Below are 21,989 nucleotides of genomic sequence, written 5' to 3'. Positions count from 1 at the left end.
CTGGACACAGGATATATGTCGTCACACTGGACACAGGATATATGTCGTCACACTGGACAATGGATATATGTCGTCACACTGGACACAGGATATATGTCGTCACACTGGACACAGGATATATGTCGTCACACTGGACACAGGATATATGTCGTCACACTGGACAATGGATATATGTCGTCACACTGGACACAGGATATATGTCGTCACACTGGACACAGGATATATGTCGTCACACTGGACACAGGATATATGTCGTCACACTGGACACAGGATATATGTCGTCACACTGGACATAGGATATATGTCGTCACACTGGACACTGGATATATGTCGTCACACTGGACACAGAATATATGTCGTCACACTGGACAATGGATATATTTCACGCTTGACACAGGATATATGTCGTCACACTGGACACAGGATATATGTCGTCACACTGGACACAGGATATATGTTGTGACTTGTGACACTGGACACAGGATATATTGTCGTCACACTGGCCACTGGATATATGTCGTCACACTGGACACAGGATATATGTCGTCACACTGGACAATGGATATATGTCACGCTGGACACAGGATATATGTCGTCACACTGGACACAGGATATATGTCGTCACACTGGACACAGGATATATGTCGTCACAGTGGACACAGGATATATGTCGTCACACTGGACAATGGATATAGGTCACGCTGGACACAGGATATATGCCGGCACACATTACGTCACACTGGACACAGGATATATGTTGTGACTTGTGACACTGGACACAGGATACATTGTCGTCACACTGGCCACTGGATATATGTCGTCACACTGGACACAGGATATATGTCGTCACACTGGACAATGGATATATGTCACGCTGGACACAGGATATATGTCGTCACACTGGACACAGGATATATGTCGTCACACTGGACACAGGATATATGTCGTCACACTGGACAATGGATATATGTCACGCTGGACACAGGATATATGTCGTCACACTGGACACAGGATATATGTCGTCACACTGGACACAGGATATATGTTGTGACTTGTGACACTGGACACAGGATATATTGTCGTCACACTGGCCACTGGATATATGTCGTCACACTGGACACAGGATATATGTCGTCACACTGGACAATGGATATATGTCACGCTGGACACAGGATATATGTCGTCACACTGGACACAGGATATATGTCGTCACACTGGACACAGGATATATGTCGTCACAGTGGACACAGGATATATGTCGTCACACTGGACAATGGATATAGGTCACGCTGGACACAGGATATATGCCGGCACACATTACATGTCACACTGGACACAGGATATATGTTGTGACTTGTGACACTGGACACAGGATATATTGTCGTCACACTGGCCACTGGATATATGTCGTCACACTGGACACAGGATATATGTCGTCACACTGGACAATGGATATATGTCACGCTGGACACAGGATATATGTCGTCACACTGGACACAGGATATTTGTCGTCACACTGGACACAGGATATATGTCGTCACACTGGACAATGGATATATGTCACGCTGGACACAGGATATATGTCGTCACACTGGACACAGGATATATGTTGTGACTTGTGACACTGGACACAGGATATATTGTCGTCACACTGGCCACTGGATATATGTCGTCACACTGGACACAGGATATATGTTGTGACTTGTGACACTGGACACAGGATATATTGTCGTCACACTGGCCACTGGATATATGTCGTCACACTGGACACAGGATATATGTCGTCACACTGGACAATGGATATATGTCACGCTGGACACAGGATATATGTCGTCACACTGGACACAGGATATATGTCGTCACACTGGACACAGGATATATGTCGTCACAGTGGACACAGGATATATGTCGTCACACTGGACAATGGATATAGGTCACGCTGGACACAGGATATATGCCGGCACACATTACATGTCACACTGGACACAGGATATATGTTGTGACTTGTGACACTGGACACAGGATATATTGTCGTCACACTGGCCACTGGATATATGTCGTCACACTGGACACAGGATATATGTCGTCACACTGGACAATGGATATATGTCACGCTGGACACAGGATATATGTCGTCACACTGGACACAGGATATATGTCGTCACACTGGACACAGGATATATGTCGTCACACTGGACAATGGATATATGTCACGCTGGACACAGAATATATGTCGTCACACTGGACACAGGATATATGTCGTCACACTGGACACAGGATATATGTTGTGACTTGTGACACTGGACACAGGATATATTGTCGTCACACTGGCCACTGGATATATGTCGTCACACTGGACACAGGATATATGTTGTCACACTGGACACAGGATATATGTTGTGACTTGTGACACTGGACACAGGATATATTGTCGTCACACTAGCCACTGGATATATGTCGTCACACTGGACACAGGATATATGTCGTCACACTGGACAATGGATATATGTCACGCTGGACACAGGATATATGTCGTCACACTGGACACAGGATATATGTCGTCACACTGGACACAGGATATATGTCGTCACAGTGGACACAGGATATATGTCGTCACACTGGACAATGGATATAGGTCACGCTGGACACAGGATATATGCCGGCACACATTACATGTCACACTGGACACAGGATATATGTTGTGACTTGTGACACTGGACACAGGATATATTGTCGTCACACTGGCCACTGGATATATGTCGTCACACTGGACACAGGATATATGTCGTCACACTGGACACAGGATATATGTCGTCACACTGGACAATGGATATAGGTCACGCTGGACACAGGATATATGCCGGCACACATTACATGTCACACTGGACACAGGATATATGTTGTGACTTGTGACACTGGACACAGGATATATTGTCGTCACACTGGCCACTGGATATATGTCGTCACACTGGACACAGGATATATGTCGTCACACTGGACACAGGATATATGTCGTCACACTGGACACAGGATATATGTTGTGACTTGTGACACTGGACACAGGATATATTGTCATCACACTGGCCACTGGATATATGTCGTCACACTGGACACAGGATATATGTCGTCACACTGGACAATGGATATATGTCACGCAGGACACAGGATATATGTCGTCACACTGGACACAGGATATATGTCGTCACACTGGACACAGGATATATGTCGTCACACTGGACAATGGATATAGGTCACGCTGGACACAGGATATATGCCGGCACACATTACATGTCACACTGTACACAGGATATATGTTGTGACTTGTGACACTGGACACAGGATATATTGTCGTCACACTGGCCACTGGATATATGTCGTCACACTGGACACAGGATATATGTCGTCACACTGGACACAGGATATATGTCTTCACACTGGACACAGGATATATGTCGTCACACTGGACACTGGATATATGTCGTCACACTGGACACAGGATATATGTCGTCACACTGGACAATGGATATATGTCACGCTGGACACAGAATATATGTCGTCACACTGGACACAGGATATATGTCGTCACACTGGACACAGGATATATGTCGTCACACTGTACACAGGATATATGTTGTGACTTGTGACACTGGACACAGGATATATTGTCGTCACACTGGCCACTGGATATATGTCGTCACACTGGACACAGGATATATGTCGTCACACTGGACACAGGATATATGTCATCACACTGGACACAGGATATATGTCGTCACACTGGACACTGGATATATGTCGTCACACTGGACACAGGATATATGTCGTCACACTGGACAATGGATATATGTCACGCTGGACACAGAATATATGTCGTCACACTGGACACAGGATATATGTCGTCACACTGGATACAGGATATGTCGTCAGTCGTCACACAGGACAGGACACAGGATATATGTCGTGAGTGACTCGTGACACTGGACAATGGATAAGATATAGGCCGTCACACTGGACACAGCCCCTTGTATTAATGCTGCCCCTGTACACAGTGTACTACTCAGCAGCACTGCAGCCCCTGCGTGTGAGCACTGCAGCACTGAGTTAGTTAGTTAAATCACAAAAAAACACAGGGTTCAGGGCTAAATAAAATAAATCACAACACAGGGCTTAGGGCTAAATAAATCACAACAGGGCACGGGCCACAGGACAGCCCCTGGACAGTGGACACTGCAGCCCCTGCGTGTGAGCACTGCAGCACCTAGTTAGTTAAATCACACTACAGGGCTCAGGCCTATAAACCAGGGTTGCCGACCCTCCCGGAATTTGCGGGAGTCTTCCGAAAATCGGGTCCTTCCTCCCGGCCCCCGGAAGGGTGGGCAACCCTCCCGGAATCAGGGGGACCCCCACTGAGCCCCCCGATCGCGGCATTTATATGCCGCAATCCACGGGTCTCAGGGGAGGGGGCTATGGAAGTCTAGGTGCACACACGCCATTTTAGGATAGTATGGCCGCCATTTTGGTTCGCAGAGTTGCGCAAATAAAGTTTCCATACCCGAGTATGTGTGACAAAGTGGACCAGAAGAGTAGCCATACTATCACACATAAATTCATAATAACATACTTACACTAAATGAAATATAGTTAAAGGTTTAGAACGCCACACATAGCTTAGTTAGCCCTGCACGCATCTGTCTGTATCATGTTTAGTACCGTTCCGTTCCGTTCATTATGCACAGTATTCCGGTCATTGCGAATATTTTGCAATATACACGGCCCGATAGTTATGAACATAATCCATATTCCAGAGACAGTTTCTGTTGAAAGTATGTAACAAAGGAATTTAGATGAAACTGGTTCTTATCACTGCTGACGCCGAAACCATCAAACAAAGGACTCTTAAAGTTCACTCCCCTGCACCTAGTCAGACCAGGTGCAGCATCTAACCCCCCAATCACAGCTGAACTGACATACGACCTCCGACCAATGAGAACGGCCTTTGACCTCCCCTTTCTGACCCTATAAGATAGGCGACCCAGAGCAGCCAGGGTCTCTTCGGCACATCTACCTTCCCATGACTTTTCTACCGGACTATAGTTCAGCCCTGAACGATAGTGAGCTCTGACCGGACTGCACTTCGCATATTTGATGAGACGGGTAACGGTTGCATTAACGGTATTTATACTTATTGTATAGTTGGCTGGTTGTGTCTTGTATCTGTATTCTTTCCCCTTAGCAGAGCCTGTTTAGTATTCATTGTTAGTATATTGTATTACTTGTTATACCTGTTTATTCTTATTTCTGTAACCCCCTTTTGTCCATTAGGGACTTAAATACAACCTTTTCACGGAGTTCTTATCTCCTTATTTATATACAGTGGTCGTGTCTGTTTATTCGCATAATAGCGACAAGGTATATTACGGACACAGTCCGATAAGGTATATTCGCAGATTAGAGACAAAGTACTGCGAAGGAATCTCTGATTAAGGTATTGGTTCTTGGTGTACATAATACAATAAAAGGTACGCTACGCTTTGTTCGCACGTAGTTAGGTATAAAGGGTACGTTGGTTGCGGACTTATTACGTAACCAGCGCTTTTCACTTATTGACTCTCTGGTCATATTTAATCGTCATTAACAGGGCGGAGCTAAAACGGCACAATCGTGACGTTTTAGCCCCGCCCCCTCCATGGATAACTGTTATTACGACTATTTGTTGTAATGGGGCGGGGCTTAATGACATCACGGTTAAGCCCCGCCCCCAAAACGCGTAATGCAAGATTCCTCTCCGGGCTTCTCCCGGAGAGGATTTTTAGAAAGTCGGCAACCCTGCTATAAACAGTCACTGACTCTCAAGTCTACAACACAGGGCAGTGAGGGCAGGTCATGGAGCACAGCACAGCACGGAGCACATGGCATGGAGCACAGCACAGGGCAGTGAGGGCAGGTCACGGAGCACAGCACGGAGCACATGGCATGGAGCACAGCACAGGGCAGTGAGGGCACAGGTCAGGTCACGGAGCACATGGCACAGAGCACAGCACGGAGCACACGGAGCTTCCCAACCACCCTCTTCCCTCTCCAAGATTGGAGTGAAGATGGCGGGGCGCGCGTGCGTCTTTTAAAAGATCCCGCTCCCGCGAGAATCCGACAGCGCGATGATGACGTTCGGCCTCGTTATTAATCCGGAATTCAGGCGGGAACTCCGGAGCCGGCTCGGATCTGGCCCGGATCCCCGATATTCTGATCTGTCGGATCTCGGGGATCCGGAACGCTCATCTCTAATATATATATGTCATCAAGCTATTGAACTCATTTGCATATTTATATATATTTCTTTATTCTAAATGTCTATTTTTCATTTTTTAGTTCTGTATATAATGTTTTGTTTTAGTATTGATGTATGTGGTACACAGGTTCATGTATTTATTTGTGTATTTCAGATGTGCCAAATTAAACAGCGTTCTCACATTCCGCTGCAGCGGTATTAGAAGTCTGGCCGGACCGGGGAGTGTCAGAGACCCGGAAGCAAGGTGGAACGCGGAACTTGGTTGCTGGAACGCATGAGGATGCGTGTCCAGGACTTCCGCATTCGGAGACCGGAAGTTCGGGTCCAGGACTTCCGGAACGCTGACATCGTTGCCGGGCAGGGCGAGGAGACGCTGGTAATGTATAAAAGTCTGTTTTATGTGGGGGGGTGTTGGGGACACATTGCTGTTGGTGAAGTGTTGTTACTGCTGTTGCCCAAGCCCTGATGAAGGAGCGGAAGGCTCCGAAAGTACTTGGCATTATGGAGCATTGAATACAGCCGCTTTATTTGCATGAAATACTGCGTGGAGTGCCTTCTTTTGGATTGAGTGTATGGAAGTTACAAGCGCACCCACCCTGCTGAAACTTACTTCATGGAGTGCCGGCATATGGAAAGTATATGTTGAAATGCCTGTCAGGCATTAGTTGCAAGGCACCAGTGTGTTTTATTTGTGGAGTCCCCAGCCGTCCTACTTAGCGCCCATCAGAGTGCATCAAGTATTGGACTTTTATGTGTATGTGGTGTTACAACATCAATTCAAGTGAGTTTTCCTGTTTGTGATATGATGGACAACTTGAGTGCTACCCCCCAGAGTGGGGATATGAACATGGCGGGAGCCGTTCCACCAGGTGAAATGTTCAGCTTCACTCAGGATGAGATAGAAGCTATTATCTCACAAGAATGCGACACATCACTAGATTCTGAAATGAATATGGAGGATATATATCATCAGCTCTTAAAGTTACGCCGCAGGGAGACAGATTACCTCTTACATAGTGTCTCTCTGTCCAATTATTATAAAGAGAGGAAGATACCACGAGGCTTCAGGGTCCGCAATGTGCCCACCATTGGCCGAAATAGCCCCGAATTTGTACGGAGGTGGATAGCCATTTTAAACAAATGTGCGTTTGACCTTATGGTCCTCGTGGTAGAGGAGGCGAACAGAGAGCTGACAAACTCCAGACAGAAGATTGCGGCATTGCAAACTGAATATAAAAATTTACTGGACCAGGAGAGCAGTGGGGGATGGTTGCAGAAATTGGAAGTCCAGTGTGATCAATATAAAAAAGAACTGATTAAGTTTAAAAAAAGTAAGAAACTGGCAGTTGATACCGATTATGAGGATCATAAAGTGTACCTATGGTTGTCTGGAGGAGAAAGAGCCCGCCCAGATCGATCAAGCTTCAGAAAGCGGAGGCCATGGCAAAAGAGGGGTGCAAAAACAGATCAAGAGAGGTCAAGCAGTGACAGTGACTTCATGATCTCTGAGAATGAAAACCCCATTACTCGGAGGGTCCCTTTAGGGAGAGGGGCCAGGGGGGCCCCCGCAGATTCGCTCCCACCCGTCGGGGGGGCCAGAGTAAGAGAAGTGCGCAAAGCAGCCGTGGTAGCCTCAACGAAGCTGAAAATATGATTTTTAATTTATCAAACAGAGTTTTGTCACCAGCAGAGACTCGGGTCCTAAATCAAGGTTTAAGTTTCATTCCAACAAATTCACATAATGAATACAACTGGAAAGCATCACTGCACAAATTTTCAAGGCAATTACGCCGGAAAGAATTTTTCCAGGATAAAACATCGATGGTGACTGACTCGATTTTCGACCCATTTCTCTCAAGAGCCTCACATTCCAACTTTGACCCACCATCACAAAATGGCTCTTTGAAAACCTTTATAAGGCTAATGGACAACTCTGTGGACAGGTTTCTTGCTACTCCTTACAGAATTCGACCTAATATGACCAAGGAAGAACTTGGAGCATTATCGGATCTTCAGAAGGACAGCTCCATTGTAATTCGCCCCGCGGACAAAGGCGGGGCGATTGTGGTCCTTAATAAATCGGATTACAAATCGGAGATTTTAAATCAACTATCGGATGCTGAGGTGTATTCTCGGATGATACGTGATCCAACATCTGTGTATCAGAAGGAACTATTCAACATCCTAGAGTCAGCATGCAGGGAGAAGTTGATTCCCAAAAAGGTCATGACAGCTTTACAGGTGCAGCACCCTGTGGTTCCAGTCATTTATACGCTGCCAAAGCTGCATAAGAACCCTGAAAAGCCACCCGGGAGACCTATTATCTCCGCTTGTAATTCCTTGCTCCAGCCGGCGTCACAGTTACTGGACAGTATTTTGCAGCCGTTGTTACCATTGCAGAAAACGTTTTTGAAAGACACAACCACTTTCCTGCAAAAATTGGGGGAATTGGTTGAGGTCCCCCCTGGGGCCCTCTTGTGCTGTCTGGACGTGTCTAGTTTATACACGTCCATTCCGCATGAGGGGGGCCTCAGGGCAATGAAAAAATTCTTACAAAAATACCTGGACCCTGTACTGTTTGATCATGCCTTGTTTCTTAAGTTGTTGGAACTTACTTTGTGTCGTAACTATTTCTTGTTCGACGGCATGTTTTACGTTCAGCGGAGAGGGTGTGCCATGGGGTCATCCGTGGCCCCCTCTTACGCGAACGTATACATGTTTGAGGTGGAGGAGGATCTCTTCTTTGCACCCGCCCACATCAGGGAGCACATCGTCATGTACACACGGTACATTGATGATGTGTTCCTGGTGTGGACGGGGGGGGAGGAGTCCTTCATTAATTGTATGAATCATATTAATGCCACAAGTCAGTTCATTAAATTCACATTCAGCTATAGCCTGACACAGGCCAATTTCCTAGACGTACTAGTGTCAGTGAAAGATGGTAAAATCTCTACGGGGATATATACAAAAGTAACAGACAGAAATACCTTATTGAGGGCATCAAGCCATCATCCCCCATCACTTAAAAAAAGTCTGCCTTTGTCACAAATGATGCGGGTGGCACGCATCACAAGTGACTTAGAAATGATACCCAGTGAGCTAGACAAAATGGTGAAAAAATTCTTTGATCGAGGCTATGAGATGGATAATCTATTATCGCAGAAGGAACGGGTTCTCAAAATGAAAAGGGAGGAGCTTCTTAAACCTAAAAAGAAAGAGAAAAAGGAAATAATCCCTTGGGTAAATGAGTTCACACTCACCAGCCCAATTATCAGACGTGCCACAAAGGCACTCTGGCCCATAGTGGCAACTGACAGGGACCTTCCTGCCCTGGCCAATAAAAGGCCTCTATTGGCGTATACCCGTGGCCGTAATCTCCGAGATAGATTAGTCAAAGCTGATATAACGGACAGAAATCCACCTAAATTACCCAATGTGTACCAGAAACCTCCAGGTTGCTATAGCTGTGCCAACTGTGCGACTTGTAAATTTATGTTATCTTGCAAGTTTTTCAAACATCCTCACTATGAGAAAATGTACGATATTAGATCTGTGTTGTCGTGCAACTCCTCATTTGTAATATATATTATTGTGTGTCCTTGTGGTCTGTTCTATGTGGGACAGACCACAAGGAAATTTAAGGAGAGAATGGCCGCACACAGGTCGGCAATCAGTAACACATTAAAAGGGAAATTAGTGGACCAACCTGTCCCCAAACATTTTCTGGAGAAATGCCATTCTCTAGAATCTTTAAAATATTTCATCATCGATCACATTCCCGCTAGCCCAAGAGGTGGGGATAGGGCAAGGGCCCTTTTAGTTAGAGAGACACAGTGGATACTGCGTCTCAATACTATTAGACCTAATGGTCTTAATGATAAAACAAACTGGAACAGTTTAGTATAAAGGTTATTTGTCATCAAGCTATTGAACTCATTTGCATATTTATATATATTTCTTTATTCTAAATGTCTATTTTTCATTTTTTAGTTCTGTATATAATGTTTTGTTTTAGTATTGATGTATGTGGTACACAGGTTCATGTATTTATTTGTGTATTTCAGATGTGCCAAATTAAACAGCGTTCTCACATTCCGCTGCAGCGGTATTAGAAGTCTGGCCGGACCGGGGAGTGTCAGAGACCCGGAAGCAAGGTGGAACGCGGAACTTGGTTGCTGGAACGCATGAGGATGCGTGTCCAGGACTTCCGCATTCGGAGACCGGAAGTTCGGGTCCAGGACTTCCGGAACGCTGACATCGTTGCCGGGCAGGGCGAGGAGACGCTGGTAATGTATAAAAGTCTGTTTTATGTGGGGGGGTGTTGGGGACACATTGCTGTTGGTGAAGTGTTGTTACTGCTGTTGCCCAAGCCCTGATGAAGGAGCGGAAGGCTCCGAAAGTACTTGGCATTATGGAGCATTGAATACAGCCGCTTTATTTGCATGAAATACTGCGTGGAGTGCCTTCTTTTGGATTGAGTGTATGGAAGTTACAAGCGCACCCACCCTGCTGAAACTTACTTCATGGAGTGCCGGCATATGGAAAGTATATATATATATATATATATATATATATTTGTTTGTGTGTGTTGTGTTTGTGTGTATGTGTATATGTGCATGTGTATATGTGTGTGTGCCAATAGATACTGTAGATAGATAGATAGATAGAAAGAAAGAAAGATAAATAGATAGATAGATAGATAGATAGATAGATAGATAGATAGATAGATAGTACCGATGTGTGTCTTACTTAGCTCTCTGGCAATTATTTCCACCTGGTAGTGGGTTTGTATCTCACGGTCCACTTGCAGATTGGTGTAGATATCCCCAGTTATATCATCTATTCTAAGCCAATTCCTTGAGTTTCCTCTCAATGAAAAACTGGGAAAAGTAGAAAACAATAGTTTGTTAACATTTGTGAACAACATGCAAATAAATGAGCCATTGTAAATATGGATACAATGCAGTGACCCATTTATAATGGGGTCAGGGTGTGCGGTGCAGGGGGAACCACACTACACACTCTGCACCCAAGTCCTTTAATACTTGTCCAGAGTCCCACATTGGCTGTACAAATCACAAGGGGGGCTTGGGCAGAGATTGTGCATGGGCCCATTCTCTTCTAATATGTCCCTATTGCAACAAAACCTTTGTCTTTGATGCCATTAACCTGCTCCAGAACCAAAACATGAACATGGTTCTGTCTATACAATCTGGATGCCAGCAGGTGACTGCCAAGCTCCTACAATGACTTTTTCATTTCTCTAGATATTACTTTCTTTTCTTGCCAGCACAGTCCAAAATTGAAATAGGGGAGCCACATCCACTGCCAGTGAGTCAATTTGGAATGGCAGTTGGTGACAGTGGGTGTAGCTCCCCTATTTGAATTTTCGACCGTGCACATGTATTTTCCCCACCACCACCAACAACTGACTTTTTGCTAGTGTTCCAGATTTGACCTTGCAACGTGGCTTAGCATGGCATTCACAGCCTCACACAAAAATATGGGTTGATCTAGAGCCAGGATTGGTTTTAGCCGACTCCTGGCACACCATGGGGCTGATTCTAAGTTGGAAAACAAGTATTAAAAGCAAATGCATTTGTACAGTATCTGGAACCAGGGCTGCCATCAGTGGAGGACTGCTAGGACTAAACAGGACTAAACAGATGTAACCCTCAGTACATGACTTCCTGTCAAATGATAGAAATTATAGCACACTGATGCTGCTTTCATACCACATAACTGGCTTTGACCCTGTATTTGAAAACGTTTCCAAAAATGGGTCTGCCAGGTAAAACCCCTTTCACACTGCCAGGTAAAACCCCTTTCACAACCCAACTTTTTGTGTGAGGCTGGGAATGCCATGCTAAGCCACGTTGCAAGGTATAGGCACAACTGTCCCCATGGCGGGTTTCTTAAACACATTGGGGGGGGGGGGGGGGTGTACAGGTTTGAAATGAGCATTCATTAAATATTCACTGCGCTGGGTCCACTCATTGGCTGGGTCCTAAATACCGTTTCAGACCCGATTTTAGTGCCAAAATACAGAGTCTGAAACGGGTAGGACCCTCCATTTTAACTGTTTAGCATAAACTGCTTTTTTTTAAACGGTAAATCGGTTCTGCACCATTCAGACCGCACATATAACCGTTTTGAAACGGTTAAAAAACAGCAAAATACTGGTTAAAAAGTGCGGTCTGAAAGGGGCATGAATATACTCTGGGAACAGAGCCAACAGTGTGTCTAGATTGGTGAAAAATTAAATAGTTACAATGTATAACCCTCATAAAGTACAATGAAGGGATACAATTGATACATATAACTTGTTTGAACTACTGTATATGAGATCTTTACAACCTATCTGGACCTGCAGGGCAAAATAATTGAACATTATAAGGGACCAATACAGGTTTAATTAACAAAGTGCTGGCTAATACTAATATAATAAATCCTGATTATAAAGGATCAATTACTAGCCCATATTATTTTTGGAGCATAGATGACCAATAGCGATCCCACAGGTAACATCGGTCCAGATGTACTGATGGTATTCACATAGGCCGGGCTGCCGAGAGGGAGGGAAAGCGGGTACAGTACTTGTTTAGTTTCACGGCGGCCGATATATCAGATGCGATACTTATTACCTGGGCCCGGACTTGCTGGAGGGGCCTGTGCGGGGCCCTGGTCCAACACACCCCTTCCCCCTCTGTCCCTCCCGGTCATCAGCACACACCTACAGCATGTGCGTTGCTGACAGCAGGCTCAGCATGAGCATCTCACTGACAGCGTGAGAGCTCATGCTGAGCCTGCTGTCAGCACAGCACATGCTGTAGGTATGCTGCTGCTGAGGGAGGCAGTAGCGCACGCAGGGGGGGTTTCTGAGTATTCAGAAACCCCACTGGAGTCTTAGGACCCTAGTCTTAAAGCTGAGGGTCCCCTCTTTCCATGGGTACAAGAATTTAAAAAATCGGCCCTTGGGAACCGGAGATATCTGACTTCAAATTAGTGGTCCCCATCCAAGCCTGTTAATTGCTCTTCCCAGTCAGATATTTCAGGTTCTGTCTGAATTAGAGTTTATCTGAGGGTATATTCCAAAAGCTGGGACTCTCCCCCTTTGAAGTACGCTAGAAGCTTGTCTCTACTGTTCCCAGAACCAGAGATATCAGCCTTCCAGCAGCTGGTTACTGCTCCAGCTCCACACACCTGGTATGTAGTTTTATATTCTCGTTGGCAGCAGATTGGTCTTCCTCCTGAACTCTGATACCCCTAGTCCCCAATACTATTTGGTAGGTGGGATTCTCTAGTTTTTAATTCCATTAAAATCTAAGAAATCTATTTCCGGGAACTGGAGATATCTGCAGTCAAGCAAGCTGTCCTCCCACCAGAAAATTATGAATAATAAGCCCACTCCACTATACCCCCCTCCTCTGCATATTAAACATCCTGTATAACCCTGGAAGTTATGTATCAGGGCCCCTTCATTTAGCCCAATGCCCCCTTCTCCCACCTCATCTCCCACCATCTGTGCAGTAAAGGGGTAATAAGTGGAAATTACTGATCCAGGCCCTACATGCTGAGTGGTTGATATAATACCCCCTACCACCCGCGGGACATCAAAGCTTCCACCACCCCTACCGCTGGAGGATCGGTAGGGGCCCCAATACATTGCTATGCCCAGGGGTCTACACCGCTGTTATATTTATATGTGTGTGTGTGTGTCTGTATGTATGTATGTATGTATGTATGTATGTATGTGTATGTATGTGTGTGTATGTATGTATGTATATATATGTATATATTTATTTTATTATTATTATTATTATTATTATTTATATACATTTGGTCTACCTATAATACTTTAACTGACCCGGCATATACTGGGTCACCTAAGTGTCCATCTCCGAGCTTTGCTCCGCCCCTTTGGAAACCCCCTTCTGAAAATCCTGCGTTTGCCCCTGGGGGGGGGGGGGGGGGGGGTTACAATAACACTCCCCCCCTCGACTTTAGAGTGTTTATTCAACCCCTTAAACATTTTGGGGGCATTTGTGGCGCCTAAACATGGGTAGTGTGCCGCAAACTGACATTCTTGTGTTCTCCTTTTTCTTGTTTCATTAATTAATGCCTAATACATAAACACAAAAGAGGGGTTCTTTTGCATTCTCTAAATCTTGCAAATTCCATAAAAGTAATAAGACCTAGTGCAATAGTTTTCTCTTCTGCGCTCATATTGTGTCAGGGATGTGTGCTGGGTGCAGCCACCAATACTGTCTAGAGAACGACATCCACTCTGGGATCAATCGGCACAGAACTTCCCTGGGAGATGGTGGCGGCCTTGTTCCGGTTCTGTGCTGTTAGGAGCTAAACAGCAGCCTCCTGTGCTCCTCACACCCACTTTTGGAGTAGTTGGGCTGCGAAATTATGGGAACCAGGAAAGCCCCCTGTTTATGCTGCTACACCATCCACCCCTCGTATCACCCTCCCTGGCATCTGCTGCATCTGTGCCCAGTGCTGCTTGTCCCTCTGCCCCCCTCTCTCCTACCATTCCCTCACTTCCCTTACTTGCTTTGTTATAATAATATCACCGCCGCAATCATAAGAATAAGGCAGGGCAAATAGAGAAAAAGGGGTTGGGCAAAAAAATGGAAGACAGGGGAAATTCTTCTTGCAGTTATGTTATAGGTAAGTTTCATTGAGAAGCCACTTACCTGATCTCATCACCTTCAGGATCTGAAGCAACAACAGTTATTATCTTAGTTCCTATTGGAATATCTTCACGAAATTGCGCTTGATATGTGGAACTTGAAAAAACTGGCCGTTCATCCACGTCCGTGACATTCACCAATAGGTGCGTAATGGAGCTGTCATTATACACGACGCCTGTAATCAGATCCTCTGGGTTTCTCGCTTCTATTACTAAGTGATGTTGCCTATACTGTTCATAATCTAGTGGCTGGAAGAGAGAGGAACCACTGTCAGCACAGAATTAGGACAAATACAAAAAGTGATATGCGGCAATACGGTCACTTACAGAGTCCACTCTAACAAATCCTCGATTTGTTTTTGGATCCGTTTCAATTTTAAACATACGACCCGGATCTCCTTGGGTTATCTGGTAAATTATCATAGAGCTTCCAGTATTTGGTTGGTCGGCGTCGTTGGCCTGAATTTCTGCCACCAATGTTTTTAAAGGGGCGTCTTCTGGCAGGGTTACGCTCCCATACTGTAATACAAAAGAGTTGACTAAGACTCACAGGCGACAAAGAACATTTCTATGTGTCTCCTACTTTTCTGACAAATGGTACCAGATATCTGACATTACATTTACCCAGAGCATGGCTTTTCATACACCAGACTTTCCTAGACATTGACTGAATTAAAACTGACTGTAACATCATGTCAGTGGTTATGGACGAGAATCAAGAGACTATTTACAGTGGGTTTTGCCATCTGTACCACACCCATGCCTACTAGAAGTCACTGTTGGGCATAAAACCAGGCAATCTGAGAAGACAAAAGATTCAAGTGGTTCCAGGTACTGTTTCCCTGCCACTAGACTCTGTAGGAGACAACCCTAATGACCAGGTGGCCTTTGTGTGTTCTGACATTCAACGAAGAGATTACAAGTTTGGGATTGGGACAAAACCATACTGCAATGTGGTGGCCTTGATAAATGGGGTAATGTTCAAAATTTGTCAAGAGATAAAATAGTGAGAGATTATATACTAATCCAGTGATTTTCAACCTTTTTCAGGTCGCGGCACACCAGACAAGACTTCAAAATTGCCAAGGCACACCAACATTTTTTAATCAGATATTCCAGATATTTTGCATACCATAATGCCAGTTACATGTTATATCACACACATTAATGGCCATTACAAGTTATGCCACACATCGTGATGCCAATTACAAGCTATGCCATATACCGCAATGGCCATTACACATTATGCCAGGACTCACCAAATTTCTTTCAAACGAGGGACAATATGGACAGTGCGCGCCGAAGGCGCGCGCCAAATTTTTTAACATAATGCCAACACACCGCACACCCATTATATAGTATACCACATGCCATAATGGCCATTACATGTTATGCCACACACCGTAATGCCCATTGCACATTTTAGTGAACTTTGTAATTCCGATTACACATAAGCCCACACATGATGCCCATGACATACTATGTAACACTCCGCAATGCCCATGACATACTATATAACACTCCGCAATGCCCATGACATACTATATAACACACCGCAATGCCCATGACATACTATATAACACACCATACACATTTGACACATAAGTGCCACTTACCTACATGCTCAATGCCAGGGGCTTCATGCTCGATGCCAAGGTGGACTGAATTTGCTCGTTGCCAAGGGGGACAGAACTGTGCAGTGGCCCACTCCTGGCTCCCGTCCGCTATTTGCAATTCAATGCACCGCCAGTAGTGTGCAGCAGGGAGGGAGGGTGGGAGCAGTAGGGTGGGAGGGTATCTGCAGTGGGGTGGGAGAGTGGCTGGGAGGGTATCTGCAGTGGGGTGGGAGGGTATCTGCAGTGGGGTGGGAGGGTGGCTGGGAGGGTATCTGCAGTGGGGTGGGAGGGTGGCTGGGAGGGTATCTGCAGTGGGGTGGGAGGGTGGCTGGGAGGGTATCTGCAGTGGGGTGGGAGGGTGGCTGGGAGGGTATCTGCAGTGGGCTGGGAGGGTGGCTGGGAGGGTATCTGCAGTGGGCTGGGAGGGTGACTGGGAGGGTATCTGCAGTGGGGTGGGAGGGTGGCTGGGAGGGTATCTGCAGTGGGGTGGAAGGGTGGCTGGGAGGGTATCTGCAGTGGGGTGGAAGGGTGGCTGGGAGGGTATCTGCAGTGGAGTGGGAGGGTGGCTGGGTGATTGCAGGAGGGTGGGAGAGTGGGTGGGAGTACACCATAGCCAGCCGATGGTTAGCCGGCCCGCTCACCTCACTCCCCCCCACCTCCTCCTCCCAGTGTGCGTCCGTGTGCAAACCCCCCTCCTGCCTCTGCTTACACGCCGACGACCCCTCCCCCCTGTCAGTGTGCGTCCAGTGTGCCGCTCACGGCTCCCCCGCTATGTACGGGAGAGAGACGTGCTGTGCTGATATGTAATATTCATATCTCCCGCTGCTGGACCACTAGCCAATGGGCGCTCGCGGTCCAGCAGCCACCAGTTGATTGGCTGCTGGACCGCAAGCGCCCATTGGCTAGTGGTCCAGCGGGATATATGATTATTGCATAGCAGCACAGCACGTCTCTCGAGTCCCGGACAGTGCACAGCGGGGGAGCCGTGAGCGGGCGGGCAGTGCGCACATGGACGCACACTGACAGGGGGGGGCGGATGATGCCGAGCCGCCTGCCCGTCCTCCCTGTCAAATAGAAACTCCGCTGGTGTGTCGCCGTGACCCGAGGCATGGCGGCACACCTGTCAGCTGGCCGCGGCACACTAGTGTGCCGCGGCACACCGGTTGAAAATCACTGTACTAATCAATCAGCTTCTTATTTAGAATGTACAGGCTGCTTTTGCAAAATGACAGTTAGGAGCTGACTGGTTGGTACTTTATCTCTTACAATTGAATCTCTTCCAAAGCGTTGATGAACTTATATTATTAATTTTAGGCAAACCTCTTGGCTAGTAGAGTTGCAATGATCTGGAGCCTCTGGAAATAGCCACCAGGAGTTGTTGCACCAGATTTGTACAGTATATAATGAACATTTTGAATAAGTAAATGTTGTAATATTTTAGATAAATATGCAGCCACCCAAACCACTTTTATTGGCAGTCCGGCAGCGTAAATAATAATCTTCCAGACGTTTTGGGGGCGGTATAAAGATTATTTGCTCACATCAAAATGGATTGTAGTCCTAATGTAGACATTTTGCAAGGACTGGAGGGTTAGGCTGTCCCAGCAAGAGGTTGGGGTTAGGCCATGGATGGGCAATTAATCTATAGCTATATCTCTCTCTATGGGGTTAATTTACTAATATGGGATAGAATCTGAATCGTTGCCAATAGCAACAACCCATCTTCAATCGAACTCACATATTAGTAATTAAACCCCTTTCTTTTTTTCGGGGGGGGGGGGGGGGGGGGGTAGGGGTGGAATTTAACTAGAAAGAATTTTTGGTACTTATTTCCTAGCACGGCGCCCGTCGGGTTGATCGCATGCCTTAAGTTTAAGGTACTTAAGGCATGCGATCAAGGCGATGGACCCGATTTTATGTCAATCACCAGTGTATTTGCCGGTGAAAGACAAAATCGCGTTGATCGGGTCCATCGCGGCCCATTATAATGGGCCGCGATGCCACCGACGCGATCAACGCGATTTTCCCATAGAGAATAATGTTAAATTATTGTTAAAGTTAAAATCGGGTTGATCAATGTGGAGTTGATTTTACATAGCTTGGTGAGCGCAGCTTCGGGTTGGCGTCAATAGTGGGGTGGCGTTAACAATAGAGGGCGATTTCAACCATCAGGGGGGGGGGGGTTGCTATTAAAGTGTTTTGGGGCTTTTTACATTGAAATCAATGTAAAATCGCGTCTCAGGGACCATTTTACATTGATTCCAATGTAAAATTCGGGTCGGTCGCATCGCATGCGATTTGGTTAGCATGCGATGCGATCGACGCGATTTTTCCGACCCGATCAATACAATCAAAATTGTACCGAATTTTTGTTCTAGATATAAAAGCTGATTAATTAATTCACAAATATAATACTGTGTTTGAGTACACAGTTTGCATGGAAAACTGATACATATACTTTACATGTAGCCATTTAAGATAGAGTGGGTTTGCCTTGCTACAATTTAGCATATTTTTAAGTTTAATTTTAAATTTATCTTAAATGTGTAACTTTTAGGCATTTGTTGCAGAACAAAAGAGTTTGGGTGGTTCTGAGTGGACTAGAAGGATGATGAGATGAATGCTACAAGTAAAGGGCCCATTCATTTGAGTTGAATTCAACATTCTGCCAATGCCAGGGTTTGGGAATCATGGAAATCCAATATGTTAGAAACCCTCAAATCAACAATCTCAACCAAAATATTATCTGGATCAGCGTTTTTTCCCTATCTACCAACGGCTCATTGATGGCCACTGCTCATTTTGATTGAAAAGCAATGCGCACGTGCACACGCGGAACTGGAAAAAACTCCACGCCATCTATCGGCAAACACCTTAACCCACTGCAATTAGATACAGCGTCACTACACCAAAAGTCTCTTTTACATTTGGGAACATCTTACAGAAGGTACACAAATGAAAGACCAAAACCTCAGGAATTTAGAATTTTGGAAAATACTCACATCAGATCTTTCAAAGATTGGAATATTGTCATTGATGTCTATCACATTTACTATCACCAGACAGACGGTACTCAGAGCTGTAAAGAAGCACAGGTCATTATTAAAATCCAGGTATGAAAGCAAAAAAGTGTTTAGCCCCCTTTCACGCTGGCACTTATTCTGGTTCACTTGCAAAGACAAATTGCTACTCAAATGGACAAAACCATGTGCACTGCAGGTGGAGCAGATGTAACATGTGCAGAGAGAATTAGATTTGGGTGGGGTTTTACTTCAAAGTGAGATCTATATTGCAGTGTAAAAATAAAGCAGTCAGTATTTTCCCTGCACAGAAACAAAATAACTCACCCAAATCCATACCTCCCAACTGTCCGCTTATTGCGGGAATGGTCCATTTTTTGGGGACGTTCCCACGTCCCTCCCAGGGCCACCAGTGGGGCAGGTGGGAGTCCCCCCGTCATCCTTGAATAGATGCTTTGCACATGCATTCCTGCAGCCGGAGGGGCTGGGGGCATAGCCAGCAGCTCACGGAGATGCTGAGCATGCCCCCACAGTGGCGAAAGTGGCTGCATCGTGAGTACAGGCCATGCCCCCTTTCCAATAGGCCACTCCCTGAAAAATTTGGCATGCAAACTTTCCCGCCGAGCTGCAGTGAAATGTTGGGAGGCATGCCAAATCTAAATCTCTTTGCACATGTTACATCTGCCCCACCTGCAGTGCACATGGTTTTGTCCATTTGGAAGGAATTTGTCTTTGTGAGTGAACAAGAATAAGGACCACTATGTGAAAGGCAGACAATGATATCATTAACGATTTCCCTTGAACTCCCCAGAGCTACAGAATGATTGGTATAGTGCCTACACACTATGATTTCAAATGATAAACATTTGCTTTACCAATGACCATCTTGTTTTATGAAAATGAAACTTTATGGTTGGTAGACACTGAGCGATATGCACCTAGTCATAAATGACATCGTACATGCTGAACGATATCCACGATAATATCGTTAACGATTTAATTATCCTGAATATCGACTGCCTTCATTGCATAGTGTCTATGGGGCTTAAATCTGCAGGTTATATATTGAAACACAAACTGATCTTCCCAAATGAATGATGTCATCATCGCCAGGGCCGTTGCTAGCTGCTCAGCAGAGCTGTAAAGCAGGGAGGTGCCCGGCAGGAGCGGTGCTCTCCCTGCTCTGCTGACCCTGTTGCTGCTAACGGTGCTGTACCTGTCAACCAGTATGACAGCGTAGCGGCACCAGCATTGACATGGCTATGGTCGGCACATGATAAAAGTTAACAGGAGATTTTTTTTTCCATGTGTCGACCTTTTCAGTGTTGACTGTTTTGCTTGTGTTGACCCTTTGTCACTGTCAGCCTTGGGGATGTAAACCTTTTGGTGTTGATCTAATTCAATACTAGATACCTGCCAGATGATGAAAGGCAAGCATTGAACGATAATATAACAAAATACCCACCTACTGTACTGTATAACATGTCCCTTATAATATTCTAAGATCATAACACAATCATTTGTGGCTTTAACGTTTGCCCATCAAATATCCTTATTACAAAGAGATCACTCACACAGAACAAAAGAAAACAGTAGGACCGGACGCGGCGCTTGCCAAGCTCTGCTGTAACTAATAAGCAAGGGAGCGGTACTGTAAGTAGATAGGGGGTGATTCAAGTTAGCTCGTAAGCAGCGTAAATTCACTGCTTATAGAGTGCTTCAATGCCTGCCTCCTGGCGGCTAGCAAATGTCGGCCATCAAATTATTTTTTTACCTGTTCGCAGATAAAAGTCAGTGTGAGCTTACCTTTATCTGGGCCAGAGATGGCCAAACAGGGGGCGAGCGCTGATGTCATTGTTTTTTCTTTCAACTTTTTAATCATAATTAGTTAACTAGTTCTACTACTACTACTACTACTACTACCTACTAGCTACTACTACTATTACTACTATCACTACTATCACTACTACTAGCACTGCTACTACTACCACCACCACTACTACTACTACTACCACTACTACTTCTACTAATACTGCTACCTACTACTACTACTGTACCTACTACTACTACCTACTACTACTACTACTACTACTACCTACTACTACTACCTACTACTACTACCTACTACTACCACCACTACTACTACTACTACTATCACTACTATCACTACTACTATCACTGCTACTACTACCACCACCACTACTACTACTACCACTACTACTACTGCTACCTACTACTACTACTGTACCTACTACTACTACTACCTACTACTACTACCTACTACTACTACCACTACTACTACTATCACTACTACTACTACTACTACTACTATCACTACTACTACTACTACTACTACTACTACT

At 45.4% G+C, this 21,989-nt stretch overlaps 1 protein-coding gene across 1 annotated transcript in view; it reads right to left on the bottom strand.

Annotated features, from left to right (window-relative positions):
- The window catches only part of CDH17 (cadherin 17), a 77,811-nt gene that overhangs the window by 34,545 nt on the left and 21,277 nt on the right, over positions 1-21,989 (bottom strand). The window contains exons 7-10 of the mRNA XM_083187051.1: positions 19,609-19,685; positions 15,318-15,509; positions 14,995-15,239; positions 11,039-11,169 (exon numbers count right to left, since the gene is read on the bottom strand). Coding sequence (XP_083043177.1) covers positions 11,039-11,169; positions 14,995-15,239; positions 15,318-15,509; positions 19,609-19,685 — 645 coding nt within the window. The remainder of the gene's footprint in view (positions 1-11,038; positions 11,170-14,994; positions 15,240-15,317; positions 15,510-19,608; positions 19,686-21,989) is intronic.

The sequence above is a fragment of the Crinia signifera genome, chromosome 5 (assembly GCF_055691185.1).
Source record: "Crinia signifera chromosome 5, ASM5569118v1, whole genome shotgun sequence".
Lineage (NCBI taxonomy): Eukaryota > Metazoa > Chordata > Amphibia > Anura > Myobatrachidae > Crinia > Crinia signifera.
Note: the sequence above shows the minus strand (reverse complement) of the source record. Positions and strands in the feature narration are given on the sequence as shown.